Source organism: Mobula birostris, chromosome 30 (assembly GCF_030028105.1).
Source record: "Mobula birostris isolate sMobBir1 chromosome 30, sMobBir1.hap1, whole genome shotgun sequence".
Classification (NCBI taxonomy): domain Eukaryota; kingdom Metazoa; phylum Chordata; class Chondrichthyes; order Myliobatiformes; family Myliobatidae; genus Mobula; species Mobula birostris.
In genome coordinates this window covers 35,106,931-35,132,540 of record NC_092399.1, presented here as the reverse complement: position 1 = coordinate 35,132,540, position 25,610 = coordinate 35,106,931, and the positions used below count along the sequence as shown (strand labels likewise).

At 44.4% G+C, this 25,610-nt stretch overlaps 1 protein-coding gene across 2 annotated transcripts in view; it reads right to left on the bottom strand.

Annotated features, from left to right (window-relative positions):
• The window catches only part of col9a2 (procollagen, type IX, alpha 2), a 146,719-nt gene that overhangs the window by 94,495 nt on the left and 26,614 nt on the right, over nucleotides 1–25,610 (bottom strand). For both annotated transcript variants that reach the window (XM_072247131.1, XM_072247133.1), the window contains exons 2-6: nucleotides 15,856–16,020; nucleotides 14,919–14,990; nucleotides 13,973–14,008; nucleotides 13,789–13,851; nucleotides 7,901–7,954 (exon numbers count right to left, since the gene is read on the bottom strand). In XM_072247131.1, coding sequence (XP_072103232.1) covers nucleotides 7,901–7,954; nucleotides 13,789–13,851; nucleotides 13,973–14,008; nucleotides 14,919–14,990; nucleotides 15,856–15,942 — 312 coding nt within the window. In that variant the 5' untranslated portion in view covers nucleotides 15,943–16,020. The remainder of the gene's footprint in view (nucleotides 1–7,900; nucleotides 7,955–13,788; nucleotides 13,852–13,972; nucleotides 14,009–14,918; nucleotides 14,991–15,855; nucleotides 16,021–25,610) is intronic.

Below are 25,610 nucleotides of genomic sequence, written 5' to 3'. Positions count from 1 at the left end.
AGCTACGCTAATGAATGAATGACACCTGTTAAACTCACCTCAACATGTCTTTTACATTTTAACCCACCATGGGCAATAGAAAAGTCACTGTTGCAAACAGTGCAGCGAGCAACACTGTCATTATTTTTAAGGTCGACTGTAAAGCCCGCCCACAGAGAAAACTGATAGGTCTACTTAGCAGGGGTCCCCAACCTCTTTTGCACTGCGGACTGGTTTAATATTGACAATATTCTTTCGGACTGGCTGACCGGGGACGGGGGGTGTTAATCACGACCGGAATATAGGTGATAAGTCAACTATAAATCACTTATAGGTGGCTAATACACTCAATTTCGTTTCTAAAAGGGTTTATCTAACGAATTTAATATTAAACACACAGCGCATATTTTCCCTGCATGAATATAGCGCGTGTGTACAAGTTCAACAGTGGGTGTGACAGGGAATGAGGAAAGGTGCAGCTGACTCATATCATTTCATATCGCCAAATCATATTGTTTCCTTGTGGCCTGATGGTTGGGGACCACTCTTAGCACGAAGAGAGACCAATCGGGACCGCTCTCCGTCTCTCTCCAGGACCCCTCCCCCTCTCTTTCTCAAAAAAAGTCGATTTCCGGGATATTGTATATAATTTCCGGGTGTCAGGGAGCCACTATCGGTATGCGGAAGACTCCCAGAACTTCCGGGAGAGGTGGGATGTCTGTTACCCAAACCCGTAGGTTTTTGGAATGTGGGAGGAAACCAGAGCACCTGGAGGAAGCATGCACAGTCACAGAGAAAACATAAATTTCTCACAGTCAGTGGTGGGAATTGAGCCCCGATCACTGCTCTCTGACACTGTAAAGCTTCATGCTAACCACTACACTACCCTGCAGGGATATCTTAGCAGAATAATTAGGCAAGCAAATGCTAATATAATCTTACAACTTTACTTTTTATTAATTAAGATCAATAAATCCTCCCAGCTACTGTGATGAGTTGGTATTGATTCCTGTGTCAGGAGACTGCTTTGGCACTAATTAGTAAGCTTGCGATTCACTGTAATACAATTAGACTTCGCTCAATGGGCCGACACCTCCTCATTCATGGCCGTTCCATACTCCCACAACTTCTCCCACTCCTTTTCTGCCCATAAATAACAGACTGAGGCCAAACAATATATACACTTCAACCAGTCCTGCTCAGGCTGGAAGGGTGATGAATGAATTCTTTCAGACTTTGCCAGCGGAAGAGCCTCAGGGCGTAAAGTTTCTGCACTAACCGTAAGGTTAATGTGATCTTTAAACACAAACACAAGCCTTCAGTCTCAATACTCATTTCATTGACACAGGAAGGCGATACATTCCAGACTTAACCCAGGCTGTCTGAAAGTCCCCACTCAATATTGACCAACACACGCACGCGGAACTGCATACCACACTGAGCTCAGGGCTGGCCCTGCCTCTCTGCTGCAGAACTCAGTCTTCACTTGCTCTCTGGGTTTTAGTTCAATTCTCAAAAGAGATTGATCCAACGTTTTCATAAACCTTCTGTAGCGATTCACTGGATTCCAGAGAGGAACCCTATTCAGTGAGTTTGGGCTTGCACTGGGAAACATACTCCAGTTTTATTTTTGACACTGGGTGCTAAATTTATCACATCAGATGTAGAGGCAACGTCTGCACCCACAGGGGAATGTGCCTCTGCAGTCAGAGGCAATGCTGCAAAAGTATTTGCCAGCGCTATCCTTTTCTGCTTTCACCTTTAACAGAAATGAGAAAACTGCATCTGGGAGATACAGAGCCTTAGTCAGATCCCACCTGAAGTATTACATTCCTTTCAGTTCTGGCACCAAGTTCAGGGTGGACATTTTGCAGTAGAGATTTAGGCAGATGCTCCCAGATAATGAAGGAGTTGATGGTAAAGGCAGGTTTACCTTGAGAGTGACAAGTGGGTGTCACAAAAATGAGTAAGTTGGTAATTCTGTTGGGAAACCCCAGGTCAAGGGGGCAACACCGTAAATCTGTGTCAGCACATTCAGGCTGAAATCACCAAGCACTTTTACAGAAACTGTAGTGAAATTGTCCCCAGCAGGGTGTGACAGTTGGAGCCAATCGGAGATTTGAAAATGGAGTTTCGTCTGTTTTCATTGAAATCGGGTCAGAATTGATCAGTCCACTCCATTAGGTCCTGCTGCCCAGAGGGAGTAATATATTGATTCTCCCCTATAGTTGATATAAGACCAATACTCTACTAGTGAGCAAGATATAAGTAACATAATTTTACCGTTAGAACAAATTTTCCACATTTTGAAAAAGAAAGAGGAGTGAGGGGGAGAAATATTTCATGTCATGTTGTTATTTTCAACAATATCCTGACCGAAAGACTCAGGCAGTGACGGAAGACTCAGTGATAAGTTGCAAAAGGAAATTGTATGACTATCTGAAGGGGAAAAATATTGAGCCCTCTTTATATGCATTCAGCATTGTGCAAAAGTCTTAGGCACAAATATATCGCTAGGGTGCCTACAGCTTTTGCACAGTATTGTATACTGGTTAAAATAGGAAGGTGGTTGGGAAACAGAAAGAGGTGTTTTTAGCTTTGTGTTAGCTCAGTAGTATTAAGTGTTATTTGGTAACTATATATGTGTGTGCCTAAGTGCTGTATGGTAGAGCAACTTGCTCTCCATTTGCTTCATCTCAATGGAGTTTGATTGTAGAAAAATCTTTCAAAGCCAGGACAGGCAGGATGGGCCAAATGGCTTTCCACTGTACTCTGTTTCAATAGTTATATTCTACACAAACTCAGGTGTCTGAATAGCCTAATGAAGGAGTAGAGTTGTGTTGTGCAGGATAATTTTTTTTTCTTGAGAATCAAGACATCAGGATAGGCTGCATAAACCTATCTTGATTCAGAAAATGTAAATGTTGAAGTGATTGAAAAGTGTTTAAAATGATAAGATAGTTCATTAATTCAGATAAAGGTCATATAAATGCAAAAGACAGAGACCCTGCAGAAAGGCTTCGATGTCACAGGGCAGTGGGTGTTTTACATGGAGGGTGAAGAAAGTAACCACTGGTAAAAATAATAAATGCTATCTGTACTGAAAGTAATAGGGCAAGGGGATGCATCCTCTCAGAGTACAAGGGTCTGAATAGAATGAGAAGGTTAGTTCACAGGCTGTGCCAGTCCAGGATTCCACAAGCAAGCTGCTGTAATGGGATGACATGGATTGAGCCCAGCACCAACAACATGCAATGGTGAAGATGAACCTGCATAACCCTAGAACCTTGTAGTTGGCAGACGTGATGAATGGGTCTTAACTGAAAAGAGACTGAGTTGGATACTTTGAGACAGGACTCGAGAAGTTCTAAAACTCCAAGGATCCGAGTAGAAATGTCACAAGGATGGGACTTAGCAACAAGATGTAGCTGAATGTGGCAAGCTGATAAAATTTGGCAGGGTTAAGAGCATTGAGGAAGATCCAAAGAGCAGAGGTCAAAAGAGATGAGTTTTCAATTTCAAAAGAGACAACAGAGGAAGAGAAGTGAGAATGGGACTCAGGCTGTCAGACAGAGTTACAGCAGAGGAACAAAGATGGAGAGCATAAGGTAAAACCAGAGAAGATCTTGTTGTGCTTGAGTACATAATATCCAGAAATGTATCAAATAAAATGTACAGTTGTAACTACAACAGTTTGTAATAAGAATAACTCACCCTGTGTTAAGTTTTATACTCATACTTGCATGTTTACAGGTGATAACAATAAGATGGTATTTAAGATTATGTAATGCATTGTATTGAAATAGTTGTGTCAAAGAGACCACTGCAGAACATAATGTGAGACGAGATGTATATGAACTTTATCTGGAGGATATCCACAGGAAATAATACAATTAGCGAACAGTTTTGAGAGTGAGATTAAGTGATCTTATAATGGATCAGACATATAACAACTTGTTATGTACCTTTATAAATAATTATTTTGTTGTACAGTACATGTTGATACATGTAGGTATAATTAACTGATTGTATAATTTTATGTACAGGGTATGTAAATGGTTGATGGCTCATTGAGTTTATTACATAGTTTAAAGAGAGTCAGTATAGCGTATGTCAGTGTGAGTGTATCATATGTATAACTTTCAATCGTTGCTGGACAAGACACTGCTGCTAGCTGAGACTTGGCTGCCTTCCAGAATTGTTGATATACAGCTTTCCCTCTGCAAGCAGCAACACTGAAGAACCCACAGACACCACATGACCCTTCCCTACTGAACAATGAATATGAGCATAAACCAGGGAGAAACAAGCCCATCTTATTTAACATGGAAACACCATATAAAGTTGTCCATCATTCTGCTTCCATCAAACAATATCTGACATTTCCAGTTTTATGGTGAATTTATTATATTTTTTTCAATGTGATGGGAAATTTCACACTTTTGTCCCTCACTACCTGCCCCCTCCCCCAGCTCTACACCATCCTCTCATCTCTTGTAACACCTACATAGGATTTCTCTCCAGACTGCTGAGGCAAGATGTTTCTTCTGCTTCCCCTTCCCCACCCGACCCAGCACAGATTTTATTTTCCCTACAGAGCCCGTATAACTAGACAGGGTGAGATTCCAACACTGGAAAGGAAGCTATTAATGCAATGAATTAACTATGGAAAGTGCTAGTACGGCACATTAACTCCACTGTCAAAGAGACTCCGTTGGAATAGAAGAAACACCCAAAAGATTGACATCTAAAATTTGTAGAATGTTTTATATGGGATGAGAAAGCCCCAGAAAAGAGGGACAAAAGGAGAAAGCAGCCACTTCTAGACTCCTGACCAGCTCTGTCCCAGGCACACCTCTTTACCGGTAGTAGTCAAGGGGAGTACACACTTGGGAGTATTGTGATCATTTCTGTTCACCTCATTATAGAAAGGATGTGAAAACTTCAGAGAAGGTACAGAAAAGATTTACCAGGACGATGCCTTGATTGGACAACATGTCTTATGAGGAGGGGTTGCGTGAACTAGGGCTTTTCTCTTTGGAACAATAGAGAATGAGAGGTGACTTGATAGTGGTGTATAAGAATATAAGAGATAATCTTAAAGTGAACAGCCAACCTATAACATAGAGTACAGAACACTACAGCACAGTATGTGCTCTTCAGCAAACAACACTGTGCCAATGTTCTAACCTACTACATGTTCAATCTAAACCTTCCCTCCTTCAAAGCCCATTCCTGCCCATTTTACTTTCATCCATGTGCCTATCTAAGAGTATCATCAAAGTCCCTAATGTATCAGCCCTACCACCACCCCTGACAGTGCATTCCATGCATTCACCACTCTCTACGTAACAAACCTATCTCTGACATCTCCCCCAGAATGTCCTCTGGAATTAGCAATTACTGCTCTGGGCAAAAGACCTTATGACAATAAGACCATAAGACGCAGGAGCAGAATCAGGCCATTTGGCTCATTGAGTCTGCTCTGCCATTCAATCATGGCTAATTTATTTTCCCTTTCCAATGTATTCTCCTGCATTTTCCCTGTGACCTTTGACCCCCCTACTAAACAAGAACCTATCAATCTAGACTTTAAATATATCCGGTGACTTGGCCCATATAGCTGTCTGTAGCAATGGATTCCACAGGTTCACCTCCTCTGGCTAAGGAGATTCCTCTTCATTTCTGTTTTATCGGGATGTACTTCGATTCTGAGACTGTGCCCTCTGCTCCTAGTCTCTTCCACTATTGGAAACATCCTCTCCACATCCACTCTATCAAGGCCTTTAAATACTTGGTAGGATTCAATGAGATTCCCCCCTCATTCTTTCAGTCTCCAGTGAGTACAGGCCTAGAACTCTCAAACGCTCCACGTATGTTAACCCTTACATTCTCAGGTCATTCTCACAACATGTCTGGACACTCCAATGCCAAAACATCCCTTCATAGATATGGGACTAAAACTGTTCACAATACTCCAAATACAGACTGACCACTCCCTCTAAAGTCTCAGCTTAACACCTCCCTTTATATCCCAACCCCCTCAAAATAGATGCTAACATTGCATTTGCTTTCGTCACTATTGACTCAACTTGCAAGTTAATCTTTAGGGAACCCTGCACCAGGACTACTAGGTCCCTTTGAATCTCCGATTTCTGAATTTGCTCCCTATTTAGAAAATACACATGTGGCCACTTTCTAACTTGCCTCCTGTTTGTGGTCTTCTGCTGCTGCAGCCCACCCGCTACAAGGTTCGATGTGATGTGCATTCAGAGGTGCCCTTCTGCACACCACTGTTGTAACATGTGGTTATTTCAGTTACTGTTGTTTCCCTGTCAGCTTGAACCAGTCTGGCCATTCTCCTCTGACTTCTCTCATTAACAAGGTGTCTTTACGCACCCAACTGCTGCTCACTGGATTTTTTTTTTTTATTACCCCACTCTCACAAACTCTAGAGACTGTTGTGCATAAAAATCCAAAGAGATCAGTAGTTTCTGAGATACAAAGACTATCCCGTCTGGCATCAACAAGCATTCCACAGTCAATGTTACTTACATCACATTTCTTCCCCATTCTGCAGTTTGATCTGAACAACAACTGAACCTCTTGACCATGTCTGCATGCTTTTCTGCATTGAGATCCTGCCACATGACTGGCTGATTAGATATTTGCATTAGCAAGCAGGTGTACTGGTGTACGTAATAAAGTGGCCACTCAGTGTACTCCACACCTTTATCCCTTCTACCAAAGTGCATGACCGTACACTCCCCTACACTGTATTCCATCTGCCACTTCTTTACCCATTCTCCAATCTGTCCAAGTCCTTCTGCAGAGTCCCTGCTTCCTCAGCTCTATCTGCCCCTCCACCTATCCTTGTATCATTCTCAAACATGGCCGCAAAGCCTTCAATTCCATCATCCAGATCATTAACGTATCATGTGAAAGATAGGGGACCCAACACTGACCCCTGCAGAACATCACTGGTCACTGCCAGCCAACCAGAAAAGGTCCTGACACTGGCCCTTCAGTGTCATTGCCAGTGGCAGAAGGGCACAAGTAGTGACCACAGCCTGCCCAGCAGTTTTCAGGATTACAGACAGAGAAGAACCACGAGGAAGATGGGCTCTGCACACAAATAAGAGAAGACAGGAGGAAAGACTCCAGCCACAACAAGAGACTATCAACTCTGGGCAAGTTATGAGCAAAATTAATCAAGACATTAGATGTGTGCACAGGGCTTTAAATCTGATGGCTTTAAGTTCACACACTCTCACACTTGTGCTTTATCAATATCTTTGCACACTATGGTGGGGGTCTGCATCTCCCTGTTGTTTCCACCATTCACAGCACAAGTCTTCAATATGATCCTACTCTCCTTCCACTCCTGTTGTGGTGCACTAATTAACGTTCTCTCTATGGACATTGTCCATATTCCTTGCTGCCTCGGTAAAACAGCCAGAATAATCAAAGGGCACACCCACTCCAGACATTCTCTCTTCTCCTCTCTCCCATCAGGCAGGAGATACGAAAGCCTGAAAGCACCTACCACCAGGCTCAAGAACAGCTCCTGTTCCACGGCCTTCAGAATTTTGAACAAGCATCTCATACAATAAGTTAGACTCATGAACTCTGATGCATAATCTCATTATGACCTTGCATATTATATTTACCTGTGCTTTCACTGTAGCATTTACACTTTGTTCTGCATTGTTACTGTTTTATCTCGTACTACCTCACTGCACCGTTGAAATGAAATGATCTGTAGGAACAACATGCAAGTCAAGCTTTTCACTGTATCTTGGTACAGATGGCAATCCTGAACCAACATCAATACCCATACCTGTGAAAGACCATCACCTCAACAGCCTGCATCAAGATAACTCAGATTTGCCTTTTCACAATATAAAATGCATCGTATTACCTTGGGGCCAGGCCTTCCAGGAACACCCAGCTCTCCCCTTGGACCTTCCAAACCCTGTGAGATGGGGAAAAAAAAAGGTAAGAGTTCTGACACAAGCATTAATTAATCAGATAGGTTTGACAATATCTTCTTGAAGTATATCTCATCACAGCTCCCAGAACTTGCGTCATCCTAATGATGTGCCTGAACATAAACTTTCCTCACATTCTATTGGAATTCCAAATTCTCCAGTCCAACGTTCTTTTCACATCTTACTTGTTACTATTCCCATCACTCCAGTCAGGTCTTCACATTTGGGGTGCAGTGGTAATTTACTAGACCAGTACATGGAATTCCAGTCATTGATCCAGAAGCAAGTGTTCAAAACTGGAAAATCTACTATGAGGTAATTAAATGAAAGCGGAAGTTACATTTTTAGTATTGTTATTCTTAGTATTGGTAGCCATAAAACTACCAGTTTGTTCACCAGTATCTTTGGGGGAGGGAGATCCATCATCCTCACCCATCTGTGTGTGACTCTAGACCAACTCGTGTGGCTGACCCTTAAATGCCCGTTGAGCTCAGGGACAATTAGTGACAGACAATAAACAGGCATCACCAGCAATGTCCACATCCCGTGAAAGAATAAATAAAGGAAATAAATTCTGTTCAAAATTGCACTTTCTGCCAGGAAAGCTCCAAACCTGTGGTGGTCTGAACTGGATTACCAGCTTTCTTTGATATTCTTAAAACAGAGATTTCTCACCTGCAATGTTGGGCATGCCTAAGGTCAGATCTCATAAATGAAGGAGCATTCTCCAGCCAGCTTATACAACCTAATTATCCATCCAAAGTCCTTTTACTGATCAACAAATGCTCTTTGCAATAATTGATCACTTTGTAGTACAATGTACTTTGTTCTTTTTTTTTGCTCTGTGTGGTCTCTCTGTAAAAATTGAATATAATTTATATTTTGCCTGTGAATGCTGCTTTTGTAATATGGTGTGCCTGTGCTGCAAATAACTTTTTCATTGCAACTGTGCAGACACGTAATTGTGCATGTGACAACAAACTTTACTTTGAATTTGAAGTTCAATCCTATTGACAGATATCAAGTACTTGTGCTCGAGATGTTGTCTGTTATCCATCGTTATGATCATGGAACTAGGAATTAAGAAGGGTCATCCACAAGTCCAGTGAGGAAACATGAGCTACAAAAGGGAATTTCTGCAGATGCTCGGCAGGTCAGGCAGCAACTGTAGGGAGGAACAGAATTAATGGGTCAAGATGTTCAACTTCGTCAAAACTCAATTTATCAACCTGAAACATTTCTTCTGTTTCTCTCCTCTTTGATCCTTCCTTACAGGCGTTTCCTGATCTGTTGAGAATTTCTTGTATTTCTTGTTTCATGCACATTAAAAGTGCATTCTAGTGCTATAAATCCACTCCAACTACACAATACATGAGTCTGTTATTGTGTTCTTAATGGTCAAACGCAGTGCTCAGAAATGATTGACTTTCGTTTAATAGATTCGTTGATGGTTCTGAAATTCCATCACATTATTGGAAGGATTTCAGTGGCAGGAAACACTGGAGTGGCTTTCTTCCCTGACTTAAGTTCATCTATAATAGACTGAATGGGCAGCTAGAGACTTTTTTCCTAGGTCAGAAATGGCTAATACAAGGGAGCATAATTTTCAGGTGATTGGAGGAAAGTATAGAGGGGATGTCAGATATATATATATTTTTTACACAGAGTGGTGGATGCTTGGAATGCCCTGCTAGGGTTGGTAGTTGGGAGAGATGTATTAAGGACATTTGAGAAACTCAAATGGAAGGCAATAGAGAGAAAAGGGTTAGATTGATCTTAGAGTAGATTATAAATTAGCACAACATCATGGGCTGAAAGTCCTGTACTATACTGTGGTGTTCTATGTTTCCTAAAAAGAAGAAAACCTATGTTTATCGATAGTGGGAATGTGGTGGCATGGTAAAATAATGCATTCTCCGTGAACTTTTCAGGTTTAAAGCCATGCCTGTGCATGCTGCTGATCACTCCTGCCCCTTCATAGGCGCTGGCTTCCTTCCTGCCGCATGAACGCACGTGATAAGCATTGCTTCAGCAGGCTGTTGCGATGAAATCAAACCCACTCACTTTTACTTGTATCAGAGGAAAGCTTTTCAAACCACCCATGGAGGCCTTTTGAAACAGAAACTCAGTTTATCTCACTCCCACGTTCCTTCATCATGGCCCTGAATATATCTTCTTCAATCCAAAAAAGCTCACGTATATCAATGTGTCTGAGTCTGGATGGGCTTCCAGTTATAGACATGAATTAAATGGTTAAAGAGACCCAAAATGCTCACACCATCTCAGTTTTAACTTCAATATAGCACAATGCACACTCTGCCTGTCTGCAATACCTCATAGCAAGCTCACACATACTCCAAAGCTATCTTGACTACATTTCTCACACCCTCCTTTAAGTGAGGACTCCTTTCCATTCTCCCAGTTCCCTGAATCCTGTTATAATTGCTCTGATAGTAACCCCTTCAACACCACTACTTCTGAGTTGGCTTCCTATTTTCTAACCCTCCACTTGGACGATAGGATTCTGAACTGCATCTTTCAATGTTTCATCCTTTCAGAGCAGCGACAGGCTTCCTCGTGTCATTCCTGTCCACCTTCTACGACTCGCCCTCGGTAATCCCCGCCTCTTTCTGCATGATGCCACCACCGCTTCCCCACTTCCAACATTCTAAAGGAACTGTGCCCTCCATGAATTCCTGGTTCATTTTTCCACCTGCACCAGCAACCGCTCCCCTCTTCCCGGTACAACTACAGGAGATACAGCACCTGCCCTTCTACCATTTCCATTGCCAATACTCAGGGCCCAGACTACCTCCCAGATGAAACAATTTATCCATCTTCCAGTCAGGGCTTATGACAGGATGACCTTGGCAACGGAAAAGCCATCTTCATCCAGGTAACATTGACCGTCCACTTATTCTTTTCACTCTCTATCCCAATCCCACTTTGACTTTTTATGTTGACCCAACAAACCCCAAAATAAACTGGAGGAATAACATCTCATCTTCCAACTTGGCACATGGCAGTACTCAGAACTGACTGCTGAATTCAGCTTCAGATAATCAACCTTTTCAGCTTGTATTGGAACCAGTCAGTCCAGATGAAAGGCCATTAACCTGGTTTTCTCGTTGCACAGATGCTGGCCAGCCTGATGAAATTTCACTATTTGATTTAGGTCACCAGTGTTAGCAGTGCTTTAGTTTTCCACAGCTTGTATCTCACTGCTCCAGAATTTGTATTTTTTATCTCTTTTTCTCCACCTTATCCATTTTCATCCATCTCTCTCTGTTTACCTCTCCTACAGACAGACCGTCTGCAGTGGGTGTGTTTTCATCAACCCCTCCTAGCTGGCACCACCTCCATTTATGTCATTCGGCATCTCTAGCTTTGCACCCTATCACAACCATTCCTTTAATACTCTTCACCTCTCCCCTTTCCCTGTGATGTAAAACACACTAGACTTCTCAATTCTGATGAAAGGGCATCGGTCTGAATCCTTAATCCTGTTTCCCTTGTTCCAGACGCTGCCTGGCCTGCTGAGTCTTTCTTGCGCTCTCTGTCTGTATTTCTTTATTCCTCAATGTCGTATATTCCACATGGAATATAACGGGGCACAATGCTAATCTGACCAGTCTGTAAAGTGTAGCCTGCCATAAGCCTCCTCAGTACTGAGTGGAATTCAATGACCAGCTTTGCATGAGCTCCTGGTGGCTGCAGACGAGCAAGCTGACTGTTGTTATGTTTTCCCTGAAAACCTCTAGCACTAAGATCCAAATCTGCCTGTACAATGCTGCAGCACCAAATGTAAAAAAGTACAGTGACACAGCATCTTTCAACTCAGTCCAGAACAGGCACCCAACAGCAGCAGACATGTTGGCACTTTCAGTTTGCTACATCCAAAGATGCTTTCTCATTGGTACCTGGGAAAGCACAGCATCTATTTGTTATTTATTTGTTCACGGAGTGTAGGGAACACAGTTGCAGATTGCCATTCCCAGTACAGAGGGATGTTTTTCAGGTTCTGATTGTAATGGATGTACTGTATAGTACACCGTTTGAAGTATATACAGTTCAGACCATTGTACATTGAGTGCATACTGCTTTGTTTCCCAGTGCACTAGGTATAGACAGTTCCGATTCTGATACATTGAACGTGCTATCCTGCTTATGTTGGATGGACACACTGTAACTTGCAGCTTATTGGATGTAGACTGCCATGGACTTGCAGCTTATTGGATGTATGCCCCATGGATCTACAGTTTATTGGATGTACAATGCCATGGGCTTGCAGTTCATTGGAGGTAGAATGCCAGGGGCTTGCAGTTTATTGGATGTAGACTGCCATAGGCTTGCAGCTTATTGGATGTAGACTACCATGGGCTTGCAGCTTATTGGATGTAGACTGCCATAGGCTTGCAGCTTATTGGATATATCCACCATGGATCTGCAGCTTATTGGATGTAGACTGCCATGGGCTTGCAGCTTATTGGATGTATCCACCATGGATCTGCAGTTTATTGGATGTACAATGCTTTGGGCTTGCAGCTTATTGGATGTAGAATGCCATGGATCTGCAGCTTATTGGATGTTGAATACCATGGGCTTGCAGTTTATTGGATGTACAATGCCATGGGCTTGCAGCTTATTGGATGTAGAATGCCATGGATCTGCAGCTTATTGGATGTACACATTGTAGGCTTTTAGGTAATTGGATGTACACATTGCAGTTTCTTGGTACTTGGTGAATACAACAGGGCAGGTCTGCAGCCCACTGGATACATATAATGCATACTTTCAATCCTGGTACATTGGTGTAGATTCAGATTCTCAGAAAAGTGTACTCAGCCATGGTTTTCAATTCACTGAATGTACACAGTGCAGTTCTCAGTTCAAGAAATATACACTGTAGTTTCTCAGCTCCTCTGATTTACCCGCTTAGGTATTCCTGATAGATGGGCTGCACATGGTTCTCTGCTCACTGGATTTATACAAATCAGCATCTCCACCTCCAAGATGTGTAGCACGTAGGCTCTCGTGGCATGGAATTCATACACAGTCTCGGCTTACCAGGCGTACGTTACACAGCTCAGAGTTACACAGTACACGGTTTCAGCTCCTGGGTGTTGAGAGTTCATAAGTTTGACAGAACATGTCGCAGACACAATGCAGATTCACACAGAGCAGGTGATCATTTCACAGTGCAAGCTCACAGTACACAGGCTGCCAGTTCATTGACTGTACATGGTGCAAGTTCTCTGTAAAAAATGGGCCACCAATATGTTGTCACCTCACTGGCTGTCTCCAGTGCATGGGTGTACTTGTCTCACTGGCTGTCTCCAGTGTAAGTCCCGATGAAAGGTCTCAGCCCAAATAATTGATTGCTTATTCTCCTCCATAGATTCTGCCTGACCAGCTGATTTCCTCCAGCATTTTGTGTGTGTCGCTCAAGATTTCCGTCAACTGCAGAATCTCTTATGTGTCAAGTCCCTGATATACGTAGATTCTCGATTCATTCGACCAATATAAATCCAATTTCTATCCAATTTTGGAACATCTGCAGTATAAATTCTCAGGCATTGCATACAGGAATATCAATCTTTAGGCAAAATTATTAAACAGATTGAATTTATAATCCAAGAGATGTGATTGTCTCCATGTTCACGAAATTTGCAAATCTGGTGTCTTCAAAAGGAGACGGGGCAAAGACTGAAACACATAAGACATTTAAAATGCCTGACCCACCCCCTTCACAGCCATTCATAACTGCCACGCCCCCCCACTGAAAACATTTCCAGTAGCACTCGTCAAAGGTACTTACATCATATCCTGGGTCACCTTCCAGTCCATCTGGTCCAGGGGCTCCCATTTCCCCTTTAGGCCCCTAAATGCAGGGAGAATTGGCATTCCTGTTAGTGTTTTTGCTTTAGCAGAAACATGATAATAGTCTTTCTCCGGAGATGTTAGCTGTGCAAGTTGTAGGTGGATTAAAGAGAGTCACTTACTGATGGTCCAGGGGGGCCAATGAGCCCAGGTTCCCCCTGAAAAGACAGAAAAAAACAACATTCAGGGATCGGGGCAGCGGAAAAGGTTTGTTCAGAAACGGCCGAAGAATCAAAAACTCTTCAGCCAGAGATTGCCACCGTCGGGCAGGAGACACAGAATCTGAAATCCCACACAACCAGGTTCGGGAACAACTACCTTCCGACAGCCATCCGGTGCAGAACCCTCGGCAGCAGAACACTACGGACCACCTCCCGCACTGCTTCGGATTTGTGGACTGATGTCTTGTTTAGAATAGCACAGTCAGGTAGAACTTCGGCATAACTTGTGCTCTGCGTGTTGTCGGGACCTACGTGCCCGTGATACTGCCGCCAGCCAAGTTTTTTTTATTGTTCACGAACCTCTCGCCGTGTTTGTGCACATGACAATAAACTGGACTGACTTGACTTGTCTCGGGTGTTTCAGCGGTCACTGCGGGACGCTAAATGTTGGAGACGCATTCAGTTATAATTAGGAAGCAGCTTTTAATTCGTGTTCACACTGCAATACTCCGTCGTTTTCTCCTGCTGCCGTCATCTAAACCACGCGTTTATACCTTAAACCGGTTTAATCGGTCTGTTTTATAGTTTACATTAATAGCCCTGGTTTACAGAACTTTCGTAACGTTAATCTACGCGACTCCTACTTCCCGGGCTTCCATTGAAACAGACCATACTTAGGTAAGACGGATCTCTAAATATTCAAAGTAAAACAGATTTAACCGGCGCGTTAATGCAATTGATTGCACCCCCGCACCCCCGTGAGAAGGGATATACCGGAATGTCCCGGAGCCGGCTGGAGGCGCCCCTGCCGGCCGCCGATGTCACTGCAGGCTCCGCGGTCTGGCACCTGGGACAATGCGGCTCTTTGTGAGACTCCCCTCAGTACACAAACACTCCCACAACTCACATCTATCCCGTCTGCTCCAGGGATCCCAGCCGGGCCCGGAGAGCCCAGCTCACCTTGTTCCCATATCGAAACCTGTCCAAAGAAAGAGAGAGAATTAAGCGATGGAGAACAACATATGAAACTATTTCTCTTAAACGGAAGCAAGAAATGGCGCGGCAGAGTGGTGTGTCCGTTATATTAATGAAATGATATTTTAAAATATTGTATACATGGGGCAAGAGTACGGTAAAGGGGCATCGCGCTGAATCTCCCGAGACGAGATCACGGCAGTCAGAGATGCTGGACCCTCTCCTGGTAAGCGGGGTTCTGCTGGCGACCTGGTGTCCGTGAGTGTGCGTCTTTGTAGACTAACCCTGGTCTTTGTCTGCGGAGATACCCGCGAGTAGTGAACGCAGTCTAATAACTGATACACCAGTGTTCCACACCCCACAGACCCGCACACACTCAGGAGGATCCAAATCAACGGGATGGAGTTCAGCATCCCCCGGCTATTCTTCATTCAAACCAACGCTGAAGCGGGAGGGAGTTCAGGAGCTAGCCCTGGAAGCCCACTCTGGTGCCGGTATAGCCCATGAAGGTTACTGATCCATTAAGGCTGGCTGTTCTTTTAACCGGCCGGGCAATGACTCTGCTGTTGTTAATTGGGACAAATTCTCACTGTAAATTTGGAGAGTGCCTCTCGCTGGCAGTCAAATAATGGTTCTATCTGTGACTGGTTACCCACACACACACCAAAGGGAAGGGACGAGGCGAAGGGAAAGGCAGACAGTGATGCGAGGCAAACAAACTATGGGGACTGCGGAGAAAGTGGAATTTAACTCGTTATTCTGAATATTTTTTACCCCAAAAAACCTGCCACCCTAGGCAAACAACTCGGCGAATGCAGGTCCCGCTACCCAACTGCCGAGTGCCCACTTCCACCCTTCCCTGCACTTACTTGGGCTAAACACAAGCAGACGACTTGCAGGAGGACTGCGAGCCGGAGGAGTCCGGGACGCGGCCACACACCAGACAGGCTAGCCATGTTGAGTCGCTCTGTCTGGACGGGGCCACAGTTACGGTCCACGCGTCTCTCCCCAGCTGAGACAGACAGTCAAGAGACCTGCGGAGAAAGATCGGAGCCGCTGGAATCGCTCAGTAAACCCAACTCGTTGGCAGAACCTGAGTGGATCAACTGCCGAGTCAGGGGGGCGGGGAAAGGTGAGGCGGCTGGTGAATATGAAACAGGCTAGGAGCTGGGCAATTTCCCTCCTTCCTATGTCTCTGTTTCCATTCCCAGAGCATCCCGGGGAATGGGGGTTGTGAGACGACTTATAAACAGGAATCAGCTCCAAGTCCGTGGAACATGATTGGTGGGACGCGGCCTGAATGTATCACAATGTTAATCGATAGAAACAAAACGACAACAAGCGGACACCACGTAAAATATAGGGGGCAGGGGGAGGCCACTCGGCCCCTCTGTCCAGCTCTATCGTTCCTGTCCCAGCATCTATCTCAACATCATATTTCCATGTTCTCTGGCCTTTAAGTCTTGGCTTTAGTAGCTGACGTCCACAGACTTCCGTGGCTGCTAGTACATCCTCGGTTCATTGTCACCTGAGTGAGAAACAAACCATCCTTAACTCATCCCTAGCTTTGCCCCCGTTACCCGAGATTGTGATCTCTCATTCTAGGCTCGACCTTGATCGCCGATGTCATACAACGCAGCACATAACGAACGAACGACAGTTCCCAGATACGGTATTAGTCCAATGAACACTTGCCATGTTCCCTCTGTGGCAAGTATAACCTCCCAAGGGTAAGGAGACCAAAACTACACGTAGAGTCATACAGCGAAAAAACAGGCCCTTCGGCCCTACTGATCCATGACAACAAAAATGCTTCAGTCCCATTTGCAGGCATTTGGTCTATGACATTTCTAATCCGTGTACTTGGCCAACTGTCTTTCAAAAGTTGTTATTGTACCTGCCTCAACCACATTCTCTGGCAGTTCATTCCACATATTGTAAATGCCACCCTTTGTGTTAAAAAAGAGTCTCCCCTCAAGTTCGTCTAAAAATCTTTTCTGTCTTGCATTAAGTTTATGCTCTGGTTCATGATATTCTGGGAGAAAGACTTAGTGCATTCACCCCATTTACACCCCTCTTGATTTTATGCCTGTCTAATGGTAATGTAGTAGTTAGCACAGCACTTTCCAGTACAGGAGACACGGGTTCAATTCCCACCACTGCCAGTAAGGAGTTTGTACTTTCTCCACCCGTGAATGCAGGGGTTTCCTCCTGCTGCTCCGGTTTCCTTGCACAGTCAAGGGGGATACTATTTCATAGGTTAATTAGTCATTGTAAATTGTCCCATGATTAGGCGAGGAATTAATCCAGGGATTGTTGGGCGATATGGCTCGGGCCAGAAGGGCCTTTTCCGCACTGTATCTCAATAGGTAAAAATAAATAAATATTATCCCTCAATCTTCTTAACTCTCCAGAATCAAGTCATAACCTGCCAACCTCTTGATATAACTCAGTCCCTCAAATTCTGGGAGCATTCTTGTAAAACTCTTTTGCATTCTTTCCAGTTGAATGGCACCTTTCCTATAGCAGAGTGACCAAAACTGAACAGGATACTCCAGGTGGAGCCTCACTAGCATCCTGCACCATAATCTCCCTACCTTGATACTCAGTGCCCTGACTGACGAAGGCCAGCATTCCAAAAACCTTCTTCATCACCCTGCCTGCCCCTGCAACTCTGCACTTGTTCTCCAAGGTGTCCCTGTCCTACAACACTCCTCTGGGCCTCACCTCACTTGGTTTCACCCTCACCTGCCAGCTTGTGCTCCTTCCTTTGCCCCCACCTTCTCATTCTGGCTTCTTCCACCCTTCCATTCCAGTCCTAATGATGGATCTCAGTCCAAAATATCAACAGCTTATTCTCCTCCACAGAGGTTGCATGGTTTGCTGAGTTCCCCCAGCATTTTGTCTGTGTTCCTCAGGGCCTGCAGTTCACTGTGATGTCTTACCTGAATTTGACTTTCCAAAATGTAACAACTTGCTCTTATCCAAATTAAACTGCATTTACCACTCCCCAGCTCACTTACTCATCTGATCAAAACCCCCCCTGTAATTCTCGGGTAACCTTCTTCCTTGTCCACTGTACCACCTATTTTAGTGTCAACTGCAATGCTCCAGTCTTGACAGACTAAAACCCTGAGTGCCTGCAAATTCAGTGGAGCAACGGCAGAGGAAAGTTAATGCCAATGGCTGTGAGGTGATGCACTTTGACAGGTGCAATAGAAGTAGGACAAACAGAATTAATAATAGGGCCCTGGAGAGAATGGAGGAACAGAGGGGCCTTGGTTTACATGCCCATAGATCACAGAAGTTGGCAGCAGAGAATCAGAATCAGGCTTATTATCACCGTCTCATGTCACAAAATTTGTTATTTTGCAGCAAGAGTACAGTATAACACATAAAATATTACTGTAAGTTACAATTAGAAATATATAAAAATGAATAATTAGTGCACAAAGGGGAGAAAAGAGTGAGGTAGTCTTCCTGCTCCATTCAGAAATCTGATGGCAGAGGGGAAGAAGCTGTTCCTAAAATGTTGAGAGTGTGTCTTCAGGCTCCTGGACCTTCTCCCTAAAGGTAGCATTGAGCAGAGGGAAAGTCCTGGATGTGAAGATCCTTAACGATCGATGACGGTTAGATAAGGCGGTGAAGGTAGATGGGATAATGGCCTTCATTAGCTAGGCCATGAGCATGAAGGTCAGGTACAAAATTTTGGATAGGCCACAGCCGGGATATTTTAAGCAGCCCTGCCACCACAATGTAGGAAGCAGGTGGATGCACTGGAGTAGGTGCAGATGAATTTTGCTAAGATGTGCCTGGGAAGGAATACTTCAGTTATGAGGATAAACAGGATAGGCCTTGGAGAAGAGGAGTTTGAGGAAGATCTGACAGAGGTGTACACTGTTATGACAGCTGTAGATAGGGAGGGTAGTAAGAACCTTTTTTCCATAACAAAGGTATCGATAACAGGAGGTTTCTATTAAGGAGTTAGAAAGATCTACGGAAAATGTGTGCACCCAGAGGGTGGCTGTGATTTGGAAAGCACTGTTTGTAAAGATGTCAGAGGCAGGTACTCTCACAATGGTTACAAGGGCTGAAGAATCTAATTCTTTGTTGTCTGATTCTAACTTCGAGTGTCTTTGCACATTAATATTTCCTGACTTAACACCATTTTATAATTCATTGCCTTTGTGATGGTTTCATACCATTATACTACAACTGTCATGTTTTTGTCACTTCACTCATAGTGTCTGTTGCCTTGAAGCTGTTTTGCATCTTCCTTAACTCACGGTCTTATTTTGTTTAGTGTTGTCACCGGCTGCAGAATACTAATTTCTGAGGTATTCTGCTATATCCCTTCTTAATTTCTAGTTTGTTACTCTCCCTTACATTACCACTTCTTCTGCGGCTACAGACAACTCCCACTGATGTCTCCCCTCACACAGTGCCTCTTCTCCTTACACAGAATAATTCTACATTTTTATTTACTGAACTAATTTTCTTTCCCACTATTGCCTGACTTCATCCCTTACTAACAATACCCCATCCACCCACCCGCCCACTTCCAAATGTGGAATGCCTACAGTTCCCAGCCTTAGTTTCCCTCAGCCATATCTCAGTAGCAGCTATCACATTCTGACCACTTACACCTATTTCATTGTTAATTTTATTTAGAGATACAGCATGGAACAAGTCCTTCTGGTCCTTTGAGCCACACCGCCCAACAACCCCCGACAACCCTAATTTAACACGAACCCAACTGCGGGACAATTTACTGTGACCAATTAATGTATCTGCTATGCCCACGGACTGTAGGAGGAAACTAGAGGACCTGGGGAAAAACAAATGCATTCCATGGGGAGGACGTACAGAGAACGCCAGAACTGAACCCTCCGGTGGTGTCATGGAGCTCTCAGCGAAACGCTGAGGAAAGAGGGAACGAGGGCACCCACTTGATAACCCAGAAGATGTCACCACTCACTTGGCCACCCCACAGAGTCCAGGCAGCAGGTCTCAGGAGTGCAAATAAAGGATATTAACACCTAGTCCTACAAAACATACTGAACTCTGATGCCTCGAGCTGCAGTAGTGTTGCACTAACTGCTACACTACCGTGGCAGCCATTTCACAAATGCTTCATGCACTTTGGTACAACAACCTTAGATTTGGCTTTTTAGCATTTTTTAGGCATCTTAACATTTTATTTGTATTCTCTTTGGAGTGAAGCAGAATGAGAGGTGTATATGATGATAAGAGACATGGATCGAGTGGATAGCCAGAGACTTTTCTCCTGGGGCATAAATGGCTAATGCGAGGGAGCATGATATGATAGAATTCACCCTGCAGTTTGAGGGGGAGAAGCGAGAGTTAGATGTATCAGTATTACAGTGGATTAAAGGGAATAACAGATACATGAGAGGGGAGCTGGCCAAAGATGATTGGAAGGAGATGCTAGAAGGGATGACGGCAGAACAGCAGTGGCTGGTGTTTCAGCAGGGAAATTTGGAACCTGCGGGATAACTACAACCCAAAGATGAAGAAGTATTTTAAACGGAGGATGAGGCAACTGTGACTGTCATGGAAAGTCAAAGACAGCATAAAAGCAAAATAGAGGGCATACATCGAAAATCAGTGGGAAGATAGTGAATAGGTAAGCTTTTAAAAACTAACAGAAGGCAACTAAAAAAATCCGAAAAGAGAGAAAAGGGATGAATTATGAAGGGAAGCTAGCCAAAAACATAAAAGAGGATATACTATAAAGAGAAAAAGAGAGATGAGATTGGATTTCAGACCACTGGAAAATTATGCAGGAGAAGTTGCAATGGGGAGACAAAGAAGTGGTGGATGAACTTAATTTAATAAATATTTTGTGTAAGTCTTCACTGTGAAAGACATTAGCAGAATGCCAGAAATTCAAGAGTGTCAGGGGACGGAAGTGAGTGCTGTTGCTATTACTAAGGAGAAGGTGCTGAAGGTGCTGAAAAGCCACCTGGACCAGATGGATGACACACCAGGGTTCTGAAAGAGGCAGCTGAAGAGACTGTGGAGGCATTAGTAATGACCTTTCGAAAATAACTAGATTCTGGAGTGTTTCTTGAGGACTGAGGAGTTGGACAATCCACACCAGGGGTGCGTGAAAAGAGCTACCTTTTAATCAGGGTGGCTATTGAGATTTTGAGGGCAGAGTTTCACGGCGGTTTTTCTGATTCGGGGTGACCAATCAGCAAGAGAGATTCATCAGAAAGGGCCAATAAGAAGAATTCAAGGGCAAATGGAACGGTGGTTCTTGTGAGTGTGCCAGTGTTTAGACCGGCTTTGGTTCATTAGTTTTAAGCGAGATCAGGTTTGGGTGAGGTAAATTGTCTTGTAAGTTACTCTCTCACTGTCCTTATTTGTTCATTCCTCCTCCATTAATACGTAATATAGTGAGAATGGCTCCAGGGTCAGTGTCCTGTACTGTGTGTGGGATGTGGAGAATCTGGGAGACCTCCAGTCTCCCGGATAAACACATCTGCACCAGGTGTAGATCCACATTCCGGTTCACAGTCCGGTTCATCGATCCTTATTCTGGATTTTCCTGTTTTCCCTTGTTCCATTGGGTGCCTTAATTGAGGCACCTGATTCTCATTTTGGGCTGACACATAAATACCTCTCCAAAGCAAGAGTTCCCTGCTGGACTGTTCCCTTCCCCACCCCATGTGAATCCCTGACAGTTTCGTCCGCAAGTTACCTCGGCAGTCATCCCGACCCTGCATCCTAGAAGGGGTCCCGGCCTTGCGTCCTAGAAAGCATCCCGGCCCTGCGTCCTAGAAAGCATCCCGCCCCTGCATCCAAGAGAGGGTCCCGGCTCTGCGTCCCAGAAAGGGTCTCGGCTCTGTGTCCTCGGAGGGTCCCGGCCCTGCGTCCTAGAAAGGGTCCCGGCCCTGCATCCTCAGAGGGTCCCGGCACTGCGTCCTCGGAGGGTCCTGGTCCTGCGTCCTAGAAAGGGTCCTGGCCCAGCGCTCCAAGAAGGAGTCCCGGCTCTGTACCCAAGGGGCTAACCAAGCTGAGTCCAAGAGCCGAGCCTAGCCTAGTCCAAGAGCCAAGTCCTGCGCTGGAGTTCCTCGTCCTGCACTGGAGTACCTCGCCCAGCCCAGGAGTGCCTCGTCCAGCCCGGTGCTGGAGTTCCCTCGTCCTGTGCTGGAGTTCCATTGTCCAGTCCAGGAGAATCTTGCCCCGTCCAAGTCATGGTTTTGTGTTCTCGTCCCGTGCTGGAGTTCCCTCGTCCCATGCTGGAGTGCCCTCGTCTTGTCCAAGCCTCATCCAAGAACCTCGTCTGGTCCAAGCCACATCCAAGAACCTCGTCTGGTCCAAGCCACGTCCAAGAACCTCATCTAGTCCAAGAACCTCGTCCTGTCCAAGTCAAGGCTTTGTGTTCTCATCTTGTCCATGTGCCTTGTCCTGTGCAGGAGTTTCACGTCCAGTCCTCTGGCTTGGAGTCCTAGCCCAGGCTCCTAGTTCCAAGTTCCCTGTCCTGGTCCCGCTTTCCTAGCCTTAGTCCTAGCCCAGGCCCGATGTCCTTGTCTTGTCCAGGGCCTGTGTCCATGTCCAGTGTTGTTTCTTCCTGATTCCCCTTGCTTTCTTGATAAACCTTGTCCTGTTCCTAGTACTTCAGTGTCTGTGTCTTGCATTTGGGTCCACTTCCAACGCCCCCTTATGACAAGAGCCACAGTGACTGGGGTCTCCGGCAGTGAGTCTGGTGCTGTGACTCAGAAGAGCAGAGAGGTGAAGAGGATTGCAGTGTTACTAGGAGATTCCTTAGTCAGAGGAACAGAGATGAGGCTCTGTGGGCACAATAGAGACATCAGAATAGTATGTTGTCTTCCGGTGCCAGGATCAGGGATGTCCTTGTTCGTGTCCATGGCATTCTCAAGGGCGAGGATGAGCAGCCAGAAGTCTTGGTACATATTGGCACCAATGACATAAGTAGACAAGGTGAGGAGGTTCTGAAGAGAGATTTTGCGGAGCTAAGTAGCAAGCTGAGAAACAGGACCTCCGGGATAGTAATCTCTGGTTTGCTGCCAGTGAGGATAAGAATAGGATGATTTGGCAAGTGAATGCATGGCTGAGAAACTGGTGCAGGAGGCAGGGTTTCAGATTTATGGATCATTGGGATCTCTTCTGGGGAAAAGGGACCAGTTACACCTGAGCCCGAGGGGATCCAATAACCTTGCAGGCAGGTTTGCTAGAATTGTTCAGGTGGGTTTAAATTCATTTGTCAGGGGGATGGGAACTGAAGTGATAGTGTGGAAGATGAGGTAGTTGGTTTACAAACAAACGCAATATGTAGTGAGACTCCCAGCAAGGAGAGACTGATAAGGTAAAATTGCAGTCAACAGGATTAGTTGCAAAGTAAAAGGCGGACAAAATCGAAAAAGGTGAACCCAGGACTAAAACTGTTATATCTGAATGCACGCCGTGTACAGAATAAGTTTAATGAACGTGTAGCACATTTACAGATTGGCAAGTATGATGTTGTAGGCATCACTGAATCATGGCTGGAGGAGGATTATAGCTGGGAGTTTAATGTCCAAGGATACACATTGTATCAAAAGGATAGGCAGGAAGGCAGAGGGGTGGCGTGAATCCGTTGGTAAAAAATTAAATTAAATCATTAGAAAGAGGAGACATAGGGTCAGAAGGTGTTGAATCATTGTGGATTGAGCTAAGGAATTGCAAGGGTAAAAAGACCCTAACATGAGGAAATCTGCAGATGCTGGAAATTCAAGCAACACACACAAAAAATGCTGGTGAACGCAGCAGGCCACGCAGCATCTATAGGAAGAGGTACAGTCGATGGTTCAGGCCGAGACCCTTTGTCAGGACTAACGAAGGGTCTCAACCCGAAATGTTGACCGTACCTCTTCCTATAGATGCTGCCTGGCTTGCTGCGTTCACCAGCATTTTTTGTGTGTGTTGGTAAAAAGACTCTCATGAGAATTATATATAGACCCCCAAACAGTAGTAAGGATGTGGTCTACAAGTTAAAATGGAGTTGAAAATGCATGCCAAAAGGGCAATTTTACAATAGTCGTGGGACTTCAATATGCAGGTAGATTGGTCACATCAGGTTGGTGCTGGATTTTAGGATGGGGAATTTCTAAAATGCCTGTGAGGTGGCTTTTTAGAGCAGCTCGTGGTTGAGCTCACTAGGGGATCAGCTATTCTTGATTGGGTGTTGTGCATTGAACTGGAATTGATTAGAGAGTTTAAGGTCAAAGAACCTTCAGGGGAAAGTGATCATAGTATGATCAACTTCACCCTGAAACATAAGAATGAGCAGCTAAAGTCAAATGTATCAGTATTATAGTGGAGTTAAGGGAATTACAGAGGCATGAGGGAGGGGTTGGCCAGAATTGATAGGAAAAGAACACTAGCAGGATTGATGGCAGAGCAGCAATAGCTGGAATTCCTGGAAGCAATTTGGAAGGCAAACGATATATACATCATAAAGAGGAAGAAGTGTTCTAAAGGCAAGATGACACAACCATGGCTAACAAGGGAAGTCAAAGCCAACATAAAAGTCAAAGAGAGTGCATATAAGAGAGCAAAATTTAGTGGGAAGTTAGATGATTGGGAAGCTTTTAAAAACCAACAGAAGGCAGCTAAATAAGTCTTTAAGGTAAAGATAGAATATGAAAGTAAGCTAGCCAATAATTTTAAAGAGGATACCAAGTGTTCCTACAGATACATAAATTGTAAAAGAGAGGCGAGATATCGGACTGATGGAAAACTAAGCTGTAAAGGTTGTAATGGGGGACAAGGAAATGGTGGACGAACTAAATAAGTATTTTGCATCTTCTTCACTGTGAAAGGCACTAGCAGTATGGAGGTGTCAGGGGTCATGAAGTGTGTGAAGTTACTATTACCAGAGACAAGGTTCTTGGGAAACTGAAAGGTCTGAAGATATTTAAGTCACCTGGTCCAGATGGACTACACCCCAGGGTTCTGAACGAGATAGCTGAAGAGATTGTGGAAGCACCTTTCAAGAATCACTAGATTCTGAAATGGTTCCGGAAGACTGTAAAATTGCAAATGTCACTCCACCCTTCAAGAAGGGAGAGAGGCAAAAGAAAGGAAGTTATAGGCCAGTTAGTCTGACCTCAGTGGTTGGGAAGACGTTGGAGGTGATTATTAACAATGAGGTGTCAGAGTACTTGGAGGACCATGATAAAATAGGCCATAGTCAACATGGTTTCATAGAAGTTTCTTCTTTGAAGAAATAACAAACAGGATAGACAAAGAATGTTGTGTACTTGGATTTTCAGAAGGCCTTTAACAAGGTGCCACACATGAGCCCATGGTATTACAGGAAATATTGTAGTATGGACAAAGCAGTGGCTTATTGGTAGGAGGCAAAGAGTGGGAATAAAGGGAGCCTTCTCTAGCTGGCTGCTGGTGACTTGTGGTGTTCCACCGTGGTCTGTGTTGTGACCGATTCTTTTTACGTTATATGTCAATGATTCTGATAATGGCTTTGTAACAAAGTTTGTAGATGATATGAAAATAGGTGGAGGAGCAGGTAGTTCTGAGGAAGTAGGGAGACTACAGAAGGCAGACAGATTAGGAGAATGAGCAAAGAAATGGC